Here is a 17,095-nt window from a genome sequence, read left to right as displayed (position 1 = left end):
AAATAAGGCTAGCTAGGTTACTAGGCCTCAAAGATCAGGATGGGTTGACTCGCATTGATCTGTGTTCTTAGAATAACTTTACTGTCATTTTGAATGTACACTAATTGGCATACATTAAAAATGGAATTTTGTTGCATACATCTTTCAAAGGATCTCCACCTCTAATATATATAACACATAAACAGAGGGATAGAATCAAGATCACGTGAAGGGTTAATGCCACTTTATCATGCCTTGGTAAGGCCACACTTGGGATACGGCATCCAATTTTGGTCGCCACGATGTAAAAAAGATGTGGAGACTCTAGAAAGAGTGCAGAGAAGAGCAACAAAGAGGATTAAAGGACTGGAGACTAAAACATATGAAGAACGGTTGCAGGAACTGGGAATGTTTAGTTTAATAGAAAGAAGGACTAGGGGAGACATGATAGCAGTCTTCCAATATCTCAGGGGTTGCCCCAAAGAAGAGGGAGTCAAACTATTCTCCAAGGCACCTGAGGGCAGAACAAGAAGCAATGGGTGGAAACTAATCAAGGAGAGAAGCAACTTAGAACTAAGGAGAAATTTCCTGACAGTGAGAACTATTAATCAGTGGAACAGAATTTGCCTCCAGAAGTTGTGAATGCTCCAACACTGGAAGTCTTTAAGAAGATGTTGGATAACCATTGGTCTAAAGTGATCTAGGCTTTCCTGCCTAAGCAGGGGGTTGGACTAGAAGACCTCCAAGGTCCCAATTCTGTTATCCTAAATAAATACGACAAAATAAATAAATACAGAATTATGCAAATGCCCCGCATGTTAATCGTCTGTGCTGTATGGTTTAGAAAAGAGATTTTGTAATTGCAGCACAAGATTCTTGTATTGGGCGCAGAAATGCAGTCCCATGATGGCGCAGGGAGAGGCCAATCTTTGGAACTGGGTCCAGTTGAGGACTACCTCAATGTAGACCAGTGTTTGTCAACCTTGGCAACTTGAAGATGTCTGGACTTCAACTCCCAGAATTCCCCAGCCAGCATTTGCTGGCTGGGGAATTCTGGGAGTTGAAGTCCAGACATCTTCAAGTTGCCAAGGTTGACAAACACTGATTTAGACACTTTGCGCCGAGATAGGCAGCAAACAAATTTAATAAATAAGAAGAGTACTTGTGTATCCTAACGGAACCAGCTGCGTAGAATAAAGATTCCCTTTCCTGCAAGTGTGAAAAGGGAGGGAGCTGGCATTGGTCTTTCTCACTCACACACACACAAACACACACACACACAGCCTTCTGCATGCGTGTGTCCAAGAGGAAAAGAATGAAGGATTTAAAACCTTTTCTGCTTTTCCCTTGCTCTTCTGAGCCTCCTTTCACTTGATTATACACCATGAGGATTCCTTCCTTCCTTCCTTCCTTCCTTCCTTCCTTCCTTCCTTCCTTCCTTCCTTCCTTCGCTGTGCATACCACTTATCTCTGGCAGATGTTTGTTTTTTAAAAAAAGGGCTATAGCATTTGTGCAAGGAACACACCAGAGCACAATAAAGGAGAATATTTTCTAGCTCCGGGTTGAAATGAGGGGTCCTTGGTGCTCTCTGAACTTGGTGGTTTTCTTGCAGATATTTCATTACCCAGAGTAGGTAAAATATTAGTGCTAAGAGGGAGAGGAGGACGAGGAGGAAGACGACAACTGTGGGGCCCTTGGTCCTCTTGCTTATTTTCTTGCAGACGTTTCACTACCAAACTAAGTAACCTCATCAGTCCTAGAGTTTGGAATGGAGGAAGGGAAGGAGGAAGAAGAGGAGGAGGAGGAGGAGGAGGAGGAGGAGGAGGAGGAGGAGGAGGAGGAGGAAGACAATGACTGTGGGGTCCTTGGTGCTCTCCAAACTTGTTTGTTTTCTTGGAGACGTTTCGTTACCCAAACTAGGTAACATCATCAGTGCCAGGAGGGAGTTGATCGTTTCTAGCCCTGATGATGTTATCTGGTTGGGTCATGAAACGCCTGAGAGAAAAACCACCAAGCTCGGAGAGACCAAGAAGGACCCCACAGTTGTTGTCCTTCTCCTCCTCCTCCTCCTCTTCCTCCTCCTCCTCCTCCTCCTCCTCCTCCTCCCTCTCTTCCTGCTCCTCCTCCTCAAACCCCACTCTTATAGCACTGATGATGTTACTTATCCGGGTCATGAAACACCTGGGAGAAAAACCACCAAGCTCGGAGAGAACCAAGGAGGACCCCACAGTTGTTGTCCTTCTCCTCCTCCTCCTCCTCCTCCTCCTCCTCCTCCTCCTCCTCCTCCTCCTCCTCCTCCTCCTCCTTCCTCTCTTCCTGCTCCTCCTCCTCAAACCCCACTCTCTTATAGCACTGATGATGTTACTTATCCGGGTCATGAGAACCCGGATAAGTAACAGAGAACCAAGGAGGACCACACGGTTGTCCTCCTCCTCCTCCTCCTCCCCTCCATAAACCCCACTCCCTTCTAGCACTGATGATGTCCCCTAGTTGGGTAATGAAACGCCTGCGAGAAAGCAATCCAGCTTTACCAAGCACCCCTCAGGCTCTCATTTCCTTTTAACCAGCTTAGTTTTCACTCCGGCTTGTGCAGGCCTTCAGGCCTTCGGTTCTCCCGTCTGTCGTATCTTGGCTTATTGTTATGCTGGCTTTGGGGACTTCGCAACGCGGCGATCAGTGGTGGGATTCAAATAATTTACCAAACAGTTCTCTGCCCTAATGACCAGCTGGGTAGGCGGGGCTCGGTGGTCATGTGATCCTGTGGGCATGGCCAAGTCAATGTCACTCACGGCGATGGGCGCTTCGCCTTAGTTGTTACAATGGTAATAAGGGTTAACCGGAGAGGCGGTTTCTGTAAGCAGGGCAATAAAGATGAGCCTAGAAACAACACCAGGATGTTTCCTTCCTGCCTTCCTTACAGGATTAGCCCTGTGAAGTGGGAAAAACCAAAAGGAGATTTCTTGCAACAACCGGTTCTCCCAACTGCTTAGAAAGTTAACAACCGGTTCTCCCGAATAGGTGCGAACCGGCTGAATCCCACCACTGCCGGCAATTCACAGTTAAGTTCTTGCTTTTGGGTTATGCAAGAGGTAAACATCTGCCCTCGTTTTTGCAGTCACAGCCCAGCTCACAAATATTACCTGAGCGCCGACCCCACCTCTGGATCCATCTACCTCTCTGACACCAGCACCCGTCGCATCTTCAGGATCAAGTCCACCACGGTGATCAAAGACATCTTGAAGAACTCGGAAGTGGTCGCCGGGACTGGAGACCAGTGTCTTCCGTTTGATGACACCCACTGCGGAGATGGAGGGAAAGCAACCGAAGCCACCCTCACGAGCCCCCGGGGTAAGATTTTGAAGAGGAGGGATGGAATGCAGGTAGTCTGTTGTGGGACAGTCCTGGAGTCTGGGGAAGGCTCTGATGAGGGCTCTGTGTTGAAGGCAGAGAGTGGGCCAGGGCCGTATGACAGTTACTAGCTGCCTTCGGAGTCAGACATCAGTGAGACAGAAGAACAGTTGGAGCCTGTTCCCAGTGTGCCCCTTCAAAGTCAAACCAAATTATCATTTCATATTTCATCTGTTGGTCTATTTTTACTCTTAAGCAAACATATATCCTCAAATTCAATTTTAACATAGAGAGCATTTAATTTAATTAATTTTCCACAATAAGCAATGTTACTATAATTTCCTTATAACTTAATTAACTACATAACATTAACAATCTTAATACTATTCCCTTTAATCTACTAATATATCTCTTCTTCCTCTTCCTCCTCCTCTAACCATTGTCTCTTAGGCTCTCAAAGTTTCCACTTCTTAATGTTCTTCTTTCCCCCCATTCTCCTATCTCCTTCTTTTTTTTCCTTATTTTTATGATTATAGTATCTTTCCTTCAAAATACTTTTTCTTACTTTTTGATCTGACCCCCCTCGTCCCACACCGACACACACTCTGAGCCAAAGATAAGTTACGGCATTTAATTAGCAAACACATAGGTCCTTGGCAGCAAACCGGCACAGATAAGGCTTGGCAGCAATCCAGCCTGCCAAGCTCACAATAATGTTCTCCGACATTTGTTCCTGCACTGACTTCTGCAAGAGGGTCGTGTGCACAAGCAGTCTTTTTATAGTCTGGAGAGGAGCCTAATGACCACCAGCTGAGTGCAATTACCTCCTGTAGCTGTGCAACTGTTCCTGACGCCTAGTAGCTCTCTGGTGCCGGGCATCCAGGAACAACTCACTGCTGGCTTCTGGATCACTCTCCCTTGCCTCCTCCCCACTGGTCCAAGACTCAGGCGCCTCCTGGTGGCCAACCAGCCTCTCTGCGCCCTGTTCGGAGTCGGAACCCTGTCCAGGGTCCTCCACATCCTCCAGAGCCGACTCATAGGGCCCCTCGCTGTCGGAGTCTGGTGGCAGCTCCAACGGCTCCTGCTGGGCCACAACACTTTTAATTTCATTATTCTAGAAGGTTTTCCCCAAGCGTTTTAATATCCAAGCATTGCTTGATTAAGTTTTGTAACTTGAGTTTTGTTTCCTCGCCACAGGCATCACAGTGGACAAATTTGGGTTCATTTATTTTGTGGATGGTACGATGATCCGACGTGTGGACCAAAATGGAATCATCTCAACCGTCCTCGGTTCTAATGACCTGACGTCCACCAGACCTCTGAGCTGTGATTCAGTCATGGATATCTCTCAGGTACGCACAGATGTCTCCTGTTATCATTTTTCTCTTTAGCCTCTTTTTCCCTTTCTGTGTTCCTTTTTATGGTGTAAATGTCTCTTTTCAAGTGAATTATATTTTCTATTGTTTGGTACCTGTCTGTGGAGATTCTCAGTCATCCAGGTTGTCCCCAAGGTGTGTTTTTTTTTAAAGACAACTGGACTTGCTTTTTTTTCCCTTGAAGATGTTTTGCTTCTCGTCCAAGAATCTTCAGACAGAACTGAAGAAGCTTCTTGGATAAGAAGCGAAATGTTGTTCTGACCTCAGCTTCCCAAGAGCCTGAAGCAAACTCCTTGTTGTCCCGACAAAAACACCCTTTATTAATTGACTGTGAATTCTGCTCGTTCACATCCAGCAAAGTCTTTCGAGGGAGGATTTACAGTCACAGACCTTATCTGGCTTGGAGAGCTGCCAGGCCCATCTCTGCAGAACTTGGTAAGGAATCTCAGAGAGTCACAAACCAATAAAGCGAACTAATGGTCTCCTGCAAACTCCACTCCCCTTTCGCTCCTCTTTTATTTCCTCTGGGAGGGACCATTCATCGTCCACCTGTGGCCTTCCTCCCAAGTCGACCCCTGTTCTTTAGCTCTTCCCTTTGTCTGGCCATTCTGCACATGGGCACACTGGGAACAGGCTCCAGCTGTTCCTCTGCCTCACTGATCTCCAACTCCGAAGGCAGCTGATAACTGGCAGACGGCCCTGGCCCCCTCTCTGCCTCTGACACAGAGCCCTCATCCGAGCCTTCCCCAGACTCCAGGACTGGCCCATGTTCCTCCCCAACCTCCTCACTGTCCGAATCAGCTGCCAGCTCCACTGGCTGGCCACAACAAACATCTTCAAGGAAAAAGCACCTTTGGTACATTCTGCCTGGTACTTTTCCCTATAAACTGAATTATCAACTTTCTCTGCATAAATCTTTCGAGTCCTTGATTTCCCCCCCCCCCTCTGATTCCTGGCATTATCTGACCTGTTCTTTCAAGATTGGCATACAGAGACTGGATACCTGTTCTTGTTCTCCTGGTCACATCTAAACCAACATTATCTTTTGCAATACACAATGTCTTTGACACAACGGCTTTACACCTCGTGCTCAACTCACAGGTGTTCGTTTACTGACTGTTCAAAGCAGTGGTGGGTTTCAAAAATTTTCCGAACCTACTATGTGGGTGTGACCTCCTTTGTGGGAGTGGCTTGGCAGCCATGTGACCTGGTGGGAGTGGCTTGCCGGCCATGTGTTTTCTTTCTTTCTTTCTTTCTTTCTTTCTTTCTCTCTCTCTCTCTCTCTCTCTCTCTCTCTCCTTTTGTCTCTCTGTCCCTTTTTCCTTTTTTTCTTTCATCTCTCTCTCACTTTTTCTTTCTTTTTTCTTTTTTTCTTTCTTTCTTCCTTTCTTTCTCTTTCTCTTTCTGTGTTTGTGTGTGTGTGTCAGTGGTGGGTTTCAAAAATTTTTGGAACCTCTTTTGTAGGTGTGGCCTGCTTTCTGGTGGAACCTCTTCTAACCGGTTCGGTAGATTTGACGAACCGGTTCTACCGAACTGGTGCGAACTGGTAGGAACCCACCTCTGGTTCAAAGTAACAACAGTATTGAAAGAAGTGACTTGCTACCAGCCCTTGCATTTCTGACAAGCAAAATCAATGGGAAAGCCAGATTTGCTAAAAGTATCGAAAGGGACCTTGGAGATCTTCTAGTCAACCCCCCTTCTGAAGCAGGAGACCCTACCATTCCAGACAAACGGCTGTCCACTCTTTTCAATCTCGGCCATCAACAAGCACATTGAGATAAACAACAGCTACAGAACATACCTTTCAAAAGAGGCAATCAAAAAGCTCGAAAGAAAATAAACAGATAATAGAGTTTGAAGGAACCTTAGAGGTCTTCTAATCCAACCCCCTTATCAGGGAGGAAACCCTAGAATCATTGCAGTGTTGGAGCACCCATAACTTCTAAAGGCAACTGATTAATTGTTCTCGCTGTCAGGAAAATTCTCCTTTATTTCTACGTTGTTCCTCTCCGTGGTTAGTTTCCATCCATTGCTTCTAGTCCTGCCCTCAGGTGCTATGGAGAATAGGTTGACCCCCCCCTCTTCTTTGTGGCAGCCCCTCAAATATTGGATGGAGATGCTATGAAGTCTTCTCTAAGCCTTCTCTTTGTTAGGCTACACCAGTGGTGAGTTCCTACCAGTTTGGACCAGTTCAGCCAAACCGGTAATGGTTTGGTGGCCTGAGTCGCTGGAACTGGCAGCGACCCAGGCCTGCCACGCCCCTGAACCTGTTCTACTGCCTATGGTGCCGCCATCTTGTTTTTTGCTTCTGCGCATGCACAGAGCAATTTTTATTGCACTGCGCATGTGTGCATGCGCGCGGCACAGTCACAAGCGAAGACAAGGCAGTAGCGACTGTTGAGACCCACCCAAGCGGGGTGACTTGCTTTCAGAAGTTGTGGATGCTCCATCACTGGAGGATTTTAAGAAGAGATTGGACAACTCTTTGTCTGAAATGGCATAGGGCCTGGGCAGGGGGGTTGACTACAAGACCTCCAAGGTCCCTTCCATCTCTGCTATTCTGTTCTGTTCTTTTACAAACAGCCAGGAATGCTGTTTCCCGTTTCCAAGCATCCAAAATGCAGTTGGCACACCGTGGATTTTGGCGTGCGAGTTCAATTCAATATCTCGCGAACGGTGGCCCGAATGATCTACCGCGGGGAAAATGGCGGATTTTCGAATTGCCTTCGATTGCAGGTGGATTGTGAGCGAGGGCCGTCACGCTGAGCTTTTCAAACTCCCGCTGCTGAAGGCTGCTTTTTTAAAAAATATCTTATATATTTATATTTTAAAATTGAATTTCCAGGCTATGGCAGGCATATCCGAGGTTGCCTAAAGTTTAGGAATTGAGGACAGGCATGATATCCAATCGGGATTCCATTCCGCAGCCGTCGCTTCTAAATACAAATATGCCTGACCTTATTATTGAAATAATTCGAGGAAATGGGGTTTTTTTTTGTTCCGCTAAATATGGTGATTGGCTGGTTCTCTTGAATGCTTTTCCTCAGGCATAATAGAACCCCAATGGGGAGTCCTCCCCCTTTTTTTAACCACCCGTATAATTCTCTCTTGTCCACCTGGCCCTTATTCTTCTCCTTTCGTCCTTTCTTCCTCTAATTTGAAAAGATTGCTAGGCTACCCCCAGGGCCTGCCATTTACGAGCTCGATAAAAATGACAGGCCTACAAAGGTCACTTGCTTGGCGGGCTCTGAAGGGAACAGTTGTTAATTCCGCATTGGCGAACTCGGCTTTCCGTTCTGCCGAGGGAAGGTTGACGCGGGCTTGGATGCTGGGTTATTTTAGGTCTGTTTTGGGCTCACTCTGGATTTTTCTAGAGATAGGCTTCACCGAATACGGTAGGCCGCAAAATCAGGAGGCTGCGACTGCGATCCTAGGTAGCGGCAGATATTTCTCTTTGCTGTGAGCTTCCACGTAGGTGTCAGGAAGGGGATCCGCCAGCAAAGGCTCAGCTCCATTAAGTCACCCACGACTCCACACCGATGCAAGGGATTACAGGGTCATTAAGAGTGGGGGGAAAGGCTTACAGAATACAATTAAGCTACGTTCTGTTTTTATTCCTTTCTTTTACTTTCTTAAACGTTATAATATTAAAGGAGAGTCAGTTTGGTATATGGCTTAAAGCAGCGGGATAGAAAGGGGAAGATCAAGAGTTCAAGTCCCGCCTTAGGCATGAAAGTTGGCTAGGTGACTTTGGTTCCCACTTAGGCATGATAGCCAACCGGGTGACTCTGGACCAATCACCAGGAGGTGGAGAGTTCTAGTCCCACCTTTAGGCATGATACCCAACTGGGTGACTCTGGACCAATCACTAAGAGATGGTGAGTTCTAGTCCTGCCTTAGGCATGAAAGCCAACTGGGTGACTCTGGGCCACTCAGCAGGAGACGGTGAGTTCTAGTCCCACCTTTAAACATGATAGCCAATTGGGTGACTCTGAACCAATCACCGGGAGGTGGTGAGTTCTAGTCCCACCTTTAGGCACAATAGCCAACTGGGTGACTCTGGACCAATCACCAGGAAATGGTGAGTTCTAGTCCTGCCTTAGGCATGAAAGCCAACTGGGTGACTTTGGGCCACTCAGCAGGAGACGGTGAGTTCTAGTTCCATTTTAGCCATGAAGGCAGTTGGGTGACTCTTGGGCCAGTCACTCACTCTCTCTCTCTCAGCCCAACCCACCTCACAGCAACTCATTACCAAACTAGGTAACATCATCAGCATTCCATTTGGTAATGAAATATCTGCAAGAGAAAACTCCAAGCTCATAGACCACCAAGGACCACGCCATCCAACCCTGAGCGACAAATATTCATCTTCTCAGTAGCCTTGACTCATTGCAACCGATCAACACTTTCAGGAAAGGAGCAATTTTGTTGTTGTTAGTTACGAAGTCGTGTCCGGCCCATCGCGACCCCATAGACAATGTTCCTCCAGGCCTTCCTGTCCTCTACCATCCTCTGGAGTCCATTGAAGCTCACTCCGACTGCTTCGGTGACTCCATCTAGCCACCTCCTTCTCTGCCGTCCCCTTCTTCTTCTTTTGCCCTCCATCGTTCCCAGCATGAGGCTCTTCTCCAGGGAGTCCTTCCTTCTCCTTAGGTGGCCAAAGCATTTGAGTTTCCCCTTCAGGATCTGGCCTTCTAAAGAGCAGTCAGGGTTGATCTCCTCTAGGACTGACCGGTTGGATGGCCTTGCAGTCCAAGGGACTCAATGCAGGAGTCTTCTCCAGCACCAGAGTTCAAAGGCCTCCATTCTTTGGAGCTCAGCCTTCCTCATGGTCCAACTTTCACAGCCATCCATTGCAACTGGGAAAACCGTAGCCTTGACTAGACGCACTTTTGATTGGCAGGGTGATATCTCTGCTTTTTAGGATGCTGGCTGGATTTGCCATCGCTTTCCTCCCCCAGGAGCAAGCGTCTTTTAATTTCTTAGCTGCAGTCCCCATCTGCAGTGATCTTGGAGACCCAGGGAAATAAAACCTGTCACTACCTCCATTTCTCCCCCATCTATTTGCCAGGAATTGAGAGGGCCGGATGCCATGATCTTAGTTTTCTTAAGGTTGAGTTTCAAGCCAACTTTTGCACTCTCCTCCTTCACCCGTATCAAGAGGCTCTTTAGTTCCTCTTCACTTTCTGCCACAGAGTCGTATTATCTGCATACCTGAGGTTGTTGGTATTCCTCCCGGCAATCTTAATACCAACTTTTTATTCCTCTAGCAATTTGCAGGGTACCTTTTGAAGCCTTTAAAGGCTCCTGAGTTTCTTTGGCAAGCTCAAGAGGAGGTCCATGCCTCCGGTTGTGGGGTATTTACTTTCCCTTGGCTAAAAGGAGCCGAGGTGGTGCAGTGGTTAGGGTGCAGTACTGCAGGCCACTTGTTGCTGACTGTTATCTGCAGTTCAGCGGTTCAAATCTCACCGGCTCCAGGTTGACTCAGCCTTCCATCCTTCCGAGGTGGGTGAAATGAGGACCCAGACTGTGGGGGCAATTTGCTGACTCAATTTGCTAAAAATTTGTAAAACCGCTTAGAGAAGGCTGAAAGCTCTATGAAGCGGTATACAAGTCTAATAAATAAATAAATAAATAAAATGTTGACCTGCCCCCAAATGGAATCATGGGGTTAATCAATCATTGCTCTACTCGAAAGGCATCAGTTGCAAAGCCAGAAGAGAAAGGAACAAAAAAAGCCAGAAACACCTTTTGATTGGATTGAAATCCTCACCCAAAGGAATATCTTGACAGGATGATGTCATGGGGGCGAACAGAAAGAGGAAGGGATTTCTTTCCCCCACACCCCCCAAAAAAAGTATTTGACTTTCAAGGCGAAGGGAATTGAAAAGTATCCCACAAAAACACAATGATGTGTCGTTGCCAAGGAAACTGCGCAGGTATCCACATGAAGGAGTTGAACTTGGTTGAATGGAGAATTCATCTGTAAATTACTTGGCTTTTGCTTAATTAGCTGGTTAAAAGGGTAAATCCTCATCTAGTTGGCTCGGGGCCAAGACTATGGATGAGGTCACATGCCAGATGTTCCTTTGTAGGTATAACAGAATAACAGGGTTGGAAGGGCCCTGGGAGGTCTTCTAGTCCAACCCCCTAGCCTATACCATTTTCTGTCCAATCTCATCTTAAAAACCTCCGGTGTTGGAGCATCCACAACTTCTGGAGGCAAGTTGTCCCACTGATTAATTGTTCTCACTGTCAGGAAATTTCTCCTTAGTTCTAGATTGCTTCTCTCCTTGATTAGTTTCCACCCATTGCTTCTTGTCTTGCCTTCGGGTGCTTTGGAATAAGCTGACCTCCCCCCTTCTTTGTTATTATTATTATTTATTATTTATTAGGATTTATAGGCCGCCCTTTTCCCTAAGGGGACTCAGAACAGAAGATAGAACATCTGGACAGGATAACGTTAGAGAAGTGGGTCCTTAAACTGTTCGATCCAACCATCCCCTTTTCCTGCGTTCAAATAACATCCTTTACCCCCACCAAAACCACACCATATTCTAGAAAGAGTACAGAGAAGAGCAATAAAGATGATTAGGGGACAGAAGGCTAAAACATATGAAGAACGGTTTCTGGAATTGGGCATGCCTAGTTTAATGAGAAGAAGGATTAGAGATGACATGATAGCAGCCTTCCAATATTTGCGAGGCTGCCACAAGGAAGAGGGAGTCAACCTCTTCTCCAAAGCCACAAGGAACAATGGATGGAAACTAATCAAGGAGAGAATCAACCTGGAATTAAGGAGAAATTTACTGATTCTGGGGAAATTAACCAGGGGAACAACGTTGCCTCCAGAAGTCGTGGATGCTCCATCAATGGAGGGTTTTTTAAGAAGAGATTGGGCAAACATTTGTTTGAATGGGTATAGGGGTTGGGCTAGAAGACCTCCAAGGTCCCCTCCAACTTCTGTTAATTCTGTTTATTCAGACTCCGAGTCCCAAATTGTGTCCATAACTCGAAATGAGCAATTGCAAAGTCTTCTATTACCTCAAAATATGCCCAAATGACCCCCACCCAGTTTAAGAACCACTATTTCAGAGTGCCATTCCACCAGTAGAAACCTCCTTTGTGCCAAAAGAATGAAACCAAACCAAACAAAATAAAAATGAACATCAACGGGAAAATGTGCACATTGAGAGAGATTCTCCTTTGGTGGTCGCCTCAAAACAATCAGTTGGTTTTTCTTTCAGTAAAACTGTTTAATTACTTCCAGTAATAACCAACCTCTTGTTGTGGCCCACCAGTGGTGAGAGGAGTTGGCAGAAGATTTGGACAGTGAGGAGGTTGGGGAGGAAGATGGGCCAGTCCTGAAGTCTGGGGAAGGTTCGGATGAGGGCTCTGTGTCGGAGGCAGAAAGGGGTTCCAGGGCCATCTGACGGTTCTACCACAAAACCGCGGAGGACAAAATCGCGGTCGACGAAAGCGCGCATGTGACGTCATCACAGCGCGACGGAAAAGATCGAAAAAGATCGAAAAATGTAAAAATAAAGCTAAAACCTTCCCGTAACCCCCCCAAACCTAACCCTAACCCTAACCCTAAACGTAACCCTTAACCTAACCCTAAACCTAACCCTAAACCTAACCCTTAACGTAACGAAAAACCTAACGCTAACCCTTAACCTAACGCTAAATGTAACGCTAACGCTCTAACCCTAACCCTAACCCTTAACCTAACCCTAACCCTTAACCTAACCCTTACCTTTATGTGAATCGGCTTGCTGTAATTTAATTTTTATTTCAATTTTTCGATCTTTTTCGTCGCGTTGTGATGACGTCACATACGCAATTTCGTCGACCGCGCTTTTGTGGAACGCACTTTTTTTTTTTTTTTTATGAGAACTTTTTTATTTTTCTTTAAAAAAAACAAACACAAATATGTCATCATTTGTCAATCATTAAGACATTGAAATACAATTTTTTTTGTTGTGTGTACCCCTCCCTCCCTCCACCCCCCCATCCCCCCTCCTCCTTCCCCCCCCGACTTCCCAGAACCCGTACACGGTATGGATTTTTAACTAACACAGTCTAAAATCTATTGAGAAAAAAGAAATAAAGAAATTAATGACATTCTAGATTGAACTTAGCTTCTTCTTACTGAACTAACTTTTAACAGTTTAAATCATTTCTGATCTTAAGCATAGGCTAACTGGAATTTCTTAGTCCCGTATTTATTTTGTATATAGTCAATCCATTTTTTCCAGTCTCGTTTATATCTCTCATTTGAATGATCTTTGAGATATGCCGATATTTTAGCCATTTCAGCTAAGTTTGTTACTTTCAATGTCCATTCTTGGATTGTAGGCAAGTCTTCCTTCTTCCAATATTGCGCCACCAACAGTCTTGCTGCAGTTATCAGGTGCAGAATCAAATTGGTCTCTACCACTGTAAAATCAGTACATATACCTAGTAAAAATAACTGTGGAACGCACTTTTGACGGGTCACGCATCTGACAGTTATCAGCTGACTTCAGAATCGGACATCAGTGAGACAGAAGAACAGCTGGAGCCTCTTCCCAGTGTGTGCATGCGCAGAGTTGCAAGGGAACAGCTAAAGAACAGGGGTGGACTTGGGAGTAAGGCCCCAGGTGGATGATGAATGGCCCCTCCCAGAGGGAATAAAAGAGGAGCGAAAGGGGAGTGGAGTTTGCAGGAGACAATTAGTTCACTTCATTGGTTCGTGACTCTCCGAGGCTCCTTGCCAAGTTTTGCAGAGATCGGCCTGGCAGCTCTCCAAGCCAGATAAGGTCTGTGACTGTATATCCTCCCTTGAAAGGCTTTGCTGGATGTGAATGAGCAGAATTCATAGTAAATTAATAAAAGGTGTTTTTGTCGGGACAACAAGGAGTTTGCTTCATGCTCGCGGGAAGCCTCAATTAGAACACCTCTAAAACAAAGATTTCTGCTAAGAAAGGACCATTGTAGCATATTCTTTCAACTTTCAGCAGCTTTTGATGTGTAGTTTTTTTAAAAAAATGATTGTGTTTTCTTTTAAAGTTGAATTAAGGCTCTTTGGGATGATTCAATAAAAGGAAATTATGATTAATGAAAGAGCATTCTTAGTATAAAAAAAAAATCTCCCCAAAGGATTGGTGTGGGGGAGACTTAATAATTTAAATCTCAGCTTAGTCTCCTGGCATTGATTGATTGATTGATTGACTGACTGATGTCAAGTCAGTGTCAACTCTTAAGTGACCACTGAGATAATTTTTCCCCAAGATATGTTTAAATCAGGGCTGCTTTATGTTCTATATTAAACATAAAGCAGCTCTGATTTAAACACATCTTGGAGAAATGCTACCTCAGTGGTCACTTGAGAGTTGACACTGACTTGACATCTGTCAATCAATCACTAAGTCAATCAATTGATGCCAGGAGACTAAGCTGAGTCTTAAATGGTCTCCCGGGAGAAAATTTTGTCTTGTCCAAATGATCACTTGACCTTGAGCAAAAACTCCGTAGTGGCTCAGTGCATTATCTTCAAACCCCAGGAAGATGTCTTCTTTTCCTTCAGAGTTTCTTCCAAGAGCAAGTGACTAAAGGAGGAGAGGAAGGGAAGGGAAGGAAAGGGAGAGAGAGGGAAGGAAAGGAAAGGAAAGAGAGGGAGAGAATGAAAGGAAAGGGAAAGAGAGGTAAGGAAAGGAAAGAGAGAGAGAACAAAAGGAAAGGAAATGGAGAGAGAGAGGGAACGCAAGGAAAGAGAGAGGGAACAAAAGAAAAGGAAAGAGAGAGAAGGAAAGGAAAGAAAAGAGAGAGAAGGAAGGGAAGGAAAGAGAGAGAGAACGAAAGGAAAGGAAGAGAGGGGAGGAAAGAAAAGGAAAGAGAGAGAGAGAATGAAAGGAATGGGAGAGGGAAGGAAGTAAAGGAAAGGGTGAGAGAGAATGAAGGAGAAGAAAAGGGAGAGAGAAGTAAGGAAAGGAAAGAGGGAACGAAAGGAAAAGGAGAGAGAGAAGGAAGGAAAGGAAAGGGAGAATGAAAGAAAAGGAAAGGGAAAGAGAGGGAAGGAAGGAAAGAAAAGAGAGAGAGAACGAAAGGAAAGGAAGAGAGAGGGGAGGAAAGAAAAGGAAAGAGAAAGAGAGAATGAAAGGAATGGGAGAGGGAAGGAAAGAAAGGAAAGGGTGAGAGGGAATGAAGGAGAAGAAAAGGGAGAGAGAAGTAAGGAAAGGAAAGAGGGAACGAAAGGAAAGGGAGAGAGAGAAGGAAAGGAAAGAGAAAGAAGGAAGGAAAGGAAAGAGAGAGAATGAAAGAAAAGGAAAGGGAGAGAGAGGGAAGGAAGGAAAGAAAAGTGAGAGAGAATGAAAGGAAAGGAAAGAGAGAGAGAAGGAAAGGGAGAGAGAGGGAAGGAAAGAAAAGGAAATATAGAGAGAAAATGAAAGGAAAGGGGGAGAGAGGGAAGGAAAGGAAAGGAAACAGAGAGAGAAAACGAAAGGAAAGAGAGAGAGAACGAAAGGAAAGGAAAGGGAGAGAGGGAAGGAAAGGGGGAGAGAGAGAGAACAAAAGGAAAAGGAAGAGAGAGGGAAGGAAAGAAAAGGAAAGAGAAAGAGAGAATGAAAGGATAGGAAAGAGAGAGAGAGGGAAGGAAAGGAAATAGAGAGAGAATGAAAGGAAATAGAGAGAGAGGGAAGGAAAGGAAAGAGAGAGAGAGGGAAGGAACAGAAAGAGAGAGAGAGAACAAAAGGAAAGGAAAGCATATTCTGCATATTCTCTATGACCAGGTGAGCCGGCCTACACTCTGGTCTCCCAGCATTCGCTCGCTTGGGGTGAACCTCACCTATTGCTCCAGAGGTCATATAGCTGGGATCTAAAGGAGCACTATATTCAAAAGAATGGAATACGATCAAGCGGGCATGATTACATCCAGAATACAACTCCCTTAACAAATGTGCTTAGCATATTTCGCTCTTGATTGGGGTCGTAAATCGAGGACTACCGGTAACTGAAAAATAATGAAACTATCTCACCCGTCCCTTTTCTTCCTTTTGTTTTGCAAGGTTCGTTTGGAGTGGCCCACCGACCTGGCCGTCAACCCAATGGACAATTCCCTCTACGTCCTGGACAACAACGTCGTGTTACAGATTTCCGAAAACCACCAGGTGCGCATTGTGGCGGGCCGGCCGATGCACTGTCAAGTCCCGGGGATCGACCACTTTCTTCTGAGCAAGGTCGCCATTCACGCCACGTTGGAATCGGCCACGGCAGTGGCGGTCTCGCACAGCGGCGTCCTGTACATCGCGGAGACCGATGAGAAGAAGATCAACCGGATACGACAGGTCACCACGAACGGGGAAATCTCGCTGGTCGCCGGAGCCCCCAGCGGCTGCGACTGCAAGAACGACGCCAACTGCGATTGCTTCTCCGGGGACGACGGGTACGCCAAGGACGCCAAGCTGAACGCGCCGTCTTCCCTCGCGGTGTGCGCCGACGGGGAGCTGTACGTGGCCGATCTCGGGAACATCCGTATCCGTTTTATCCGGAGAAACAAACCTTTCCTGAACAACCAGAACCTGTACGAATTATCCTCACCCATCGATCAGGAACTCTACCTGTTTGACGCCAGCGGCAAGCACGTTTTCACACAGAGCCTCCCGACTGGAGATTACCTGTACAACTTCACCTACACCGGGGATGGCGACATCACCCTCGTGACCGACAACAATGGAAATTTGCTTAACATCCGGAGAGATTCGACCGGGATGCCGCTGTGGCTAGTGGTGCCAGATGGCCAGGTCTATTGGCTGACGATGGGCACCAACAGCGCCCTCAAGAGTGTGACCGCACAGGGCCAAGAGATAGCCATGATGACCTATCATGGCAACTCGGGCCTCCTAGCTACCAAGAGCAATGAAAATGGGTGGACCACATTTTACGAGTGAGTATCTCTTGAGATGACGTTTTTCAAACTTGATTTGATTTGATTTAATTTGATTTGATTTCATTTATATGCCGCCCTTTTCCCCAAAGGGGACTCAGGGCGGCTCACAATTCAAATCAGGGAAGGGGGGTACAGACAGAAAATAAAAAGACGAAACATAGCAATACATAATTTAGAAACACACAACAGTCATACCATTCGAGACGGGGGGCAACAGCTCTTTAGCCCCAGGCCTGTCGGAACAGCCAGGTTTTAAGGGCTTTGCGGAAGGCCTGGAGGGTGGTGAGGGTTCGAATCTCCACGGGGAGTTCGTTCCAGAGGGTCGGAGCAGCCACAGAGAAGGCTCTCCTCCGGGTAGTCGCCAGTCGACACTGGCTGGCAGATGGGATTTGGAGGAGGCCTAATCTGTGGGATCTGATCGGTCTATTGGAGGTAATTGGCAGCAGGCGGTCTCTCAAGTACCCA

The 17,095-nt window shown here is 46.2% G+C and overlaps 1 protein-coding gene across 1 annotated transcript in view; it reads left to right on the top strand.

The window, feature by feature from the left end:
* Window positions 1-17,095, top strand: part of TENM4 (teneurin transmembrane protein 4) — a 55,254-nt gene that overhangs the window by 18,090 nt on the left and 20,069 nt on the right. Inside the window, exons 6-8 of the mRNA XM_032220319.1 lie at window positions 3,096-3,328; window positions 4,526-4,680; window positions 15,750-16,627. Coding sequence (XP_032076210.1) covers window positions 3,096-3,328; window positions 4,526-4,680; window positions 15,750-16,627 — 1,266 coding nt within the window. The remainder of the gene's footprint in view (window positions 1-3,095; window positions 3,329-4,525; window positions 4,681-15,749; window positions 16,628-17,095) is intronic.

Source organism: Thamnophis elegans, chromosome 6 (genome assembly GCF_009769535.1).
Source record: "Thamnophis elegans isolate rThaEle1 chromosome 6, rThaEle1.pri, whole genome shotgun sequence".
NCBI classification, from domain to species: Eukaryota; Metazoa; Chordata; class Lepidosauria; order Squamata; family Colubridae; genus Thamnophis; species Thamnophis elegans.
Note: the sequence above shows the minus strand (reverse complement) of the source record. Positions and strands in the feature narration are given on the sequence as shown.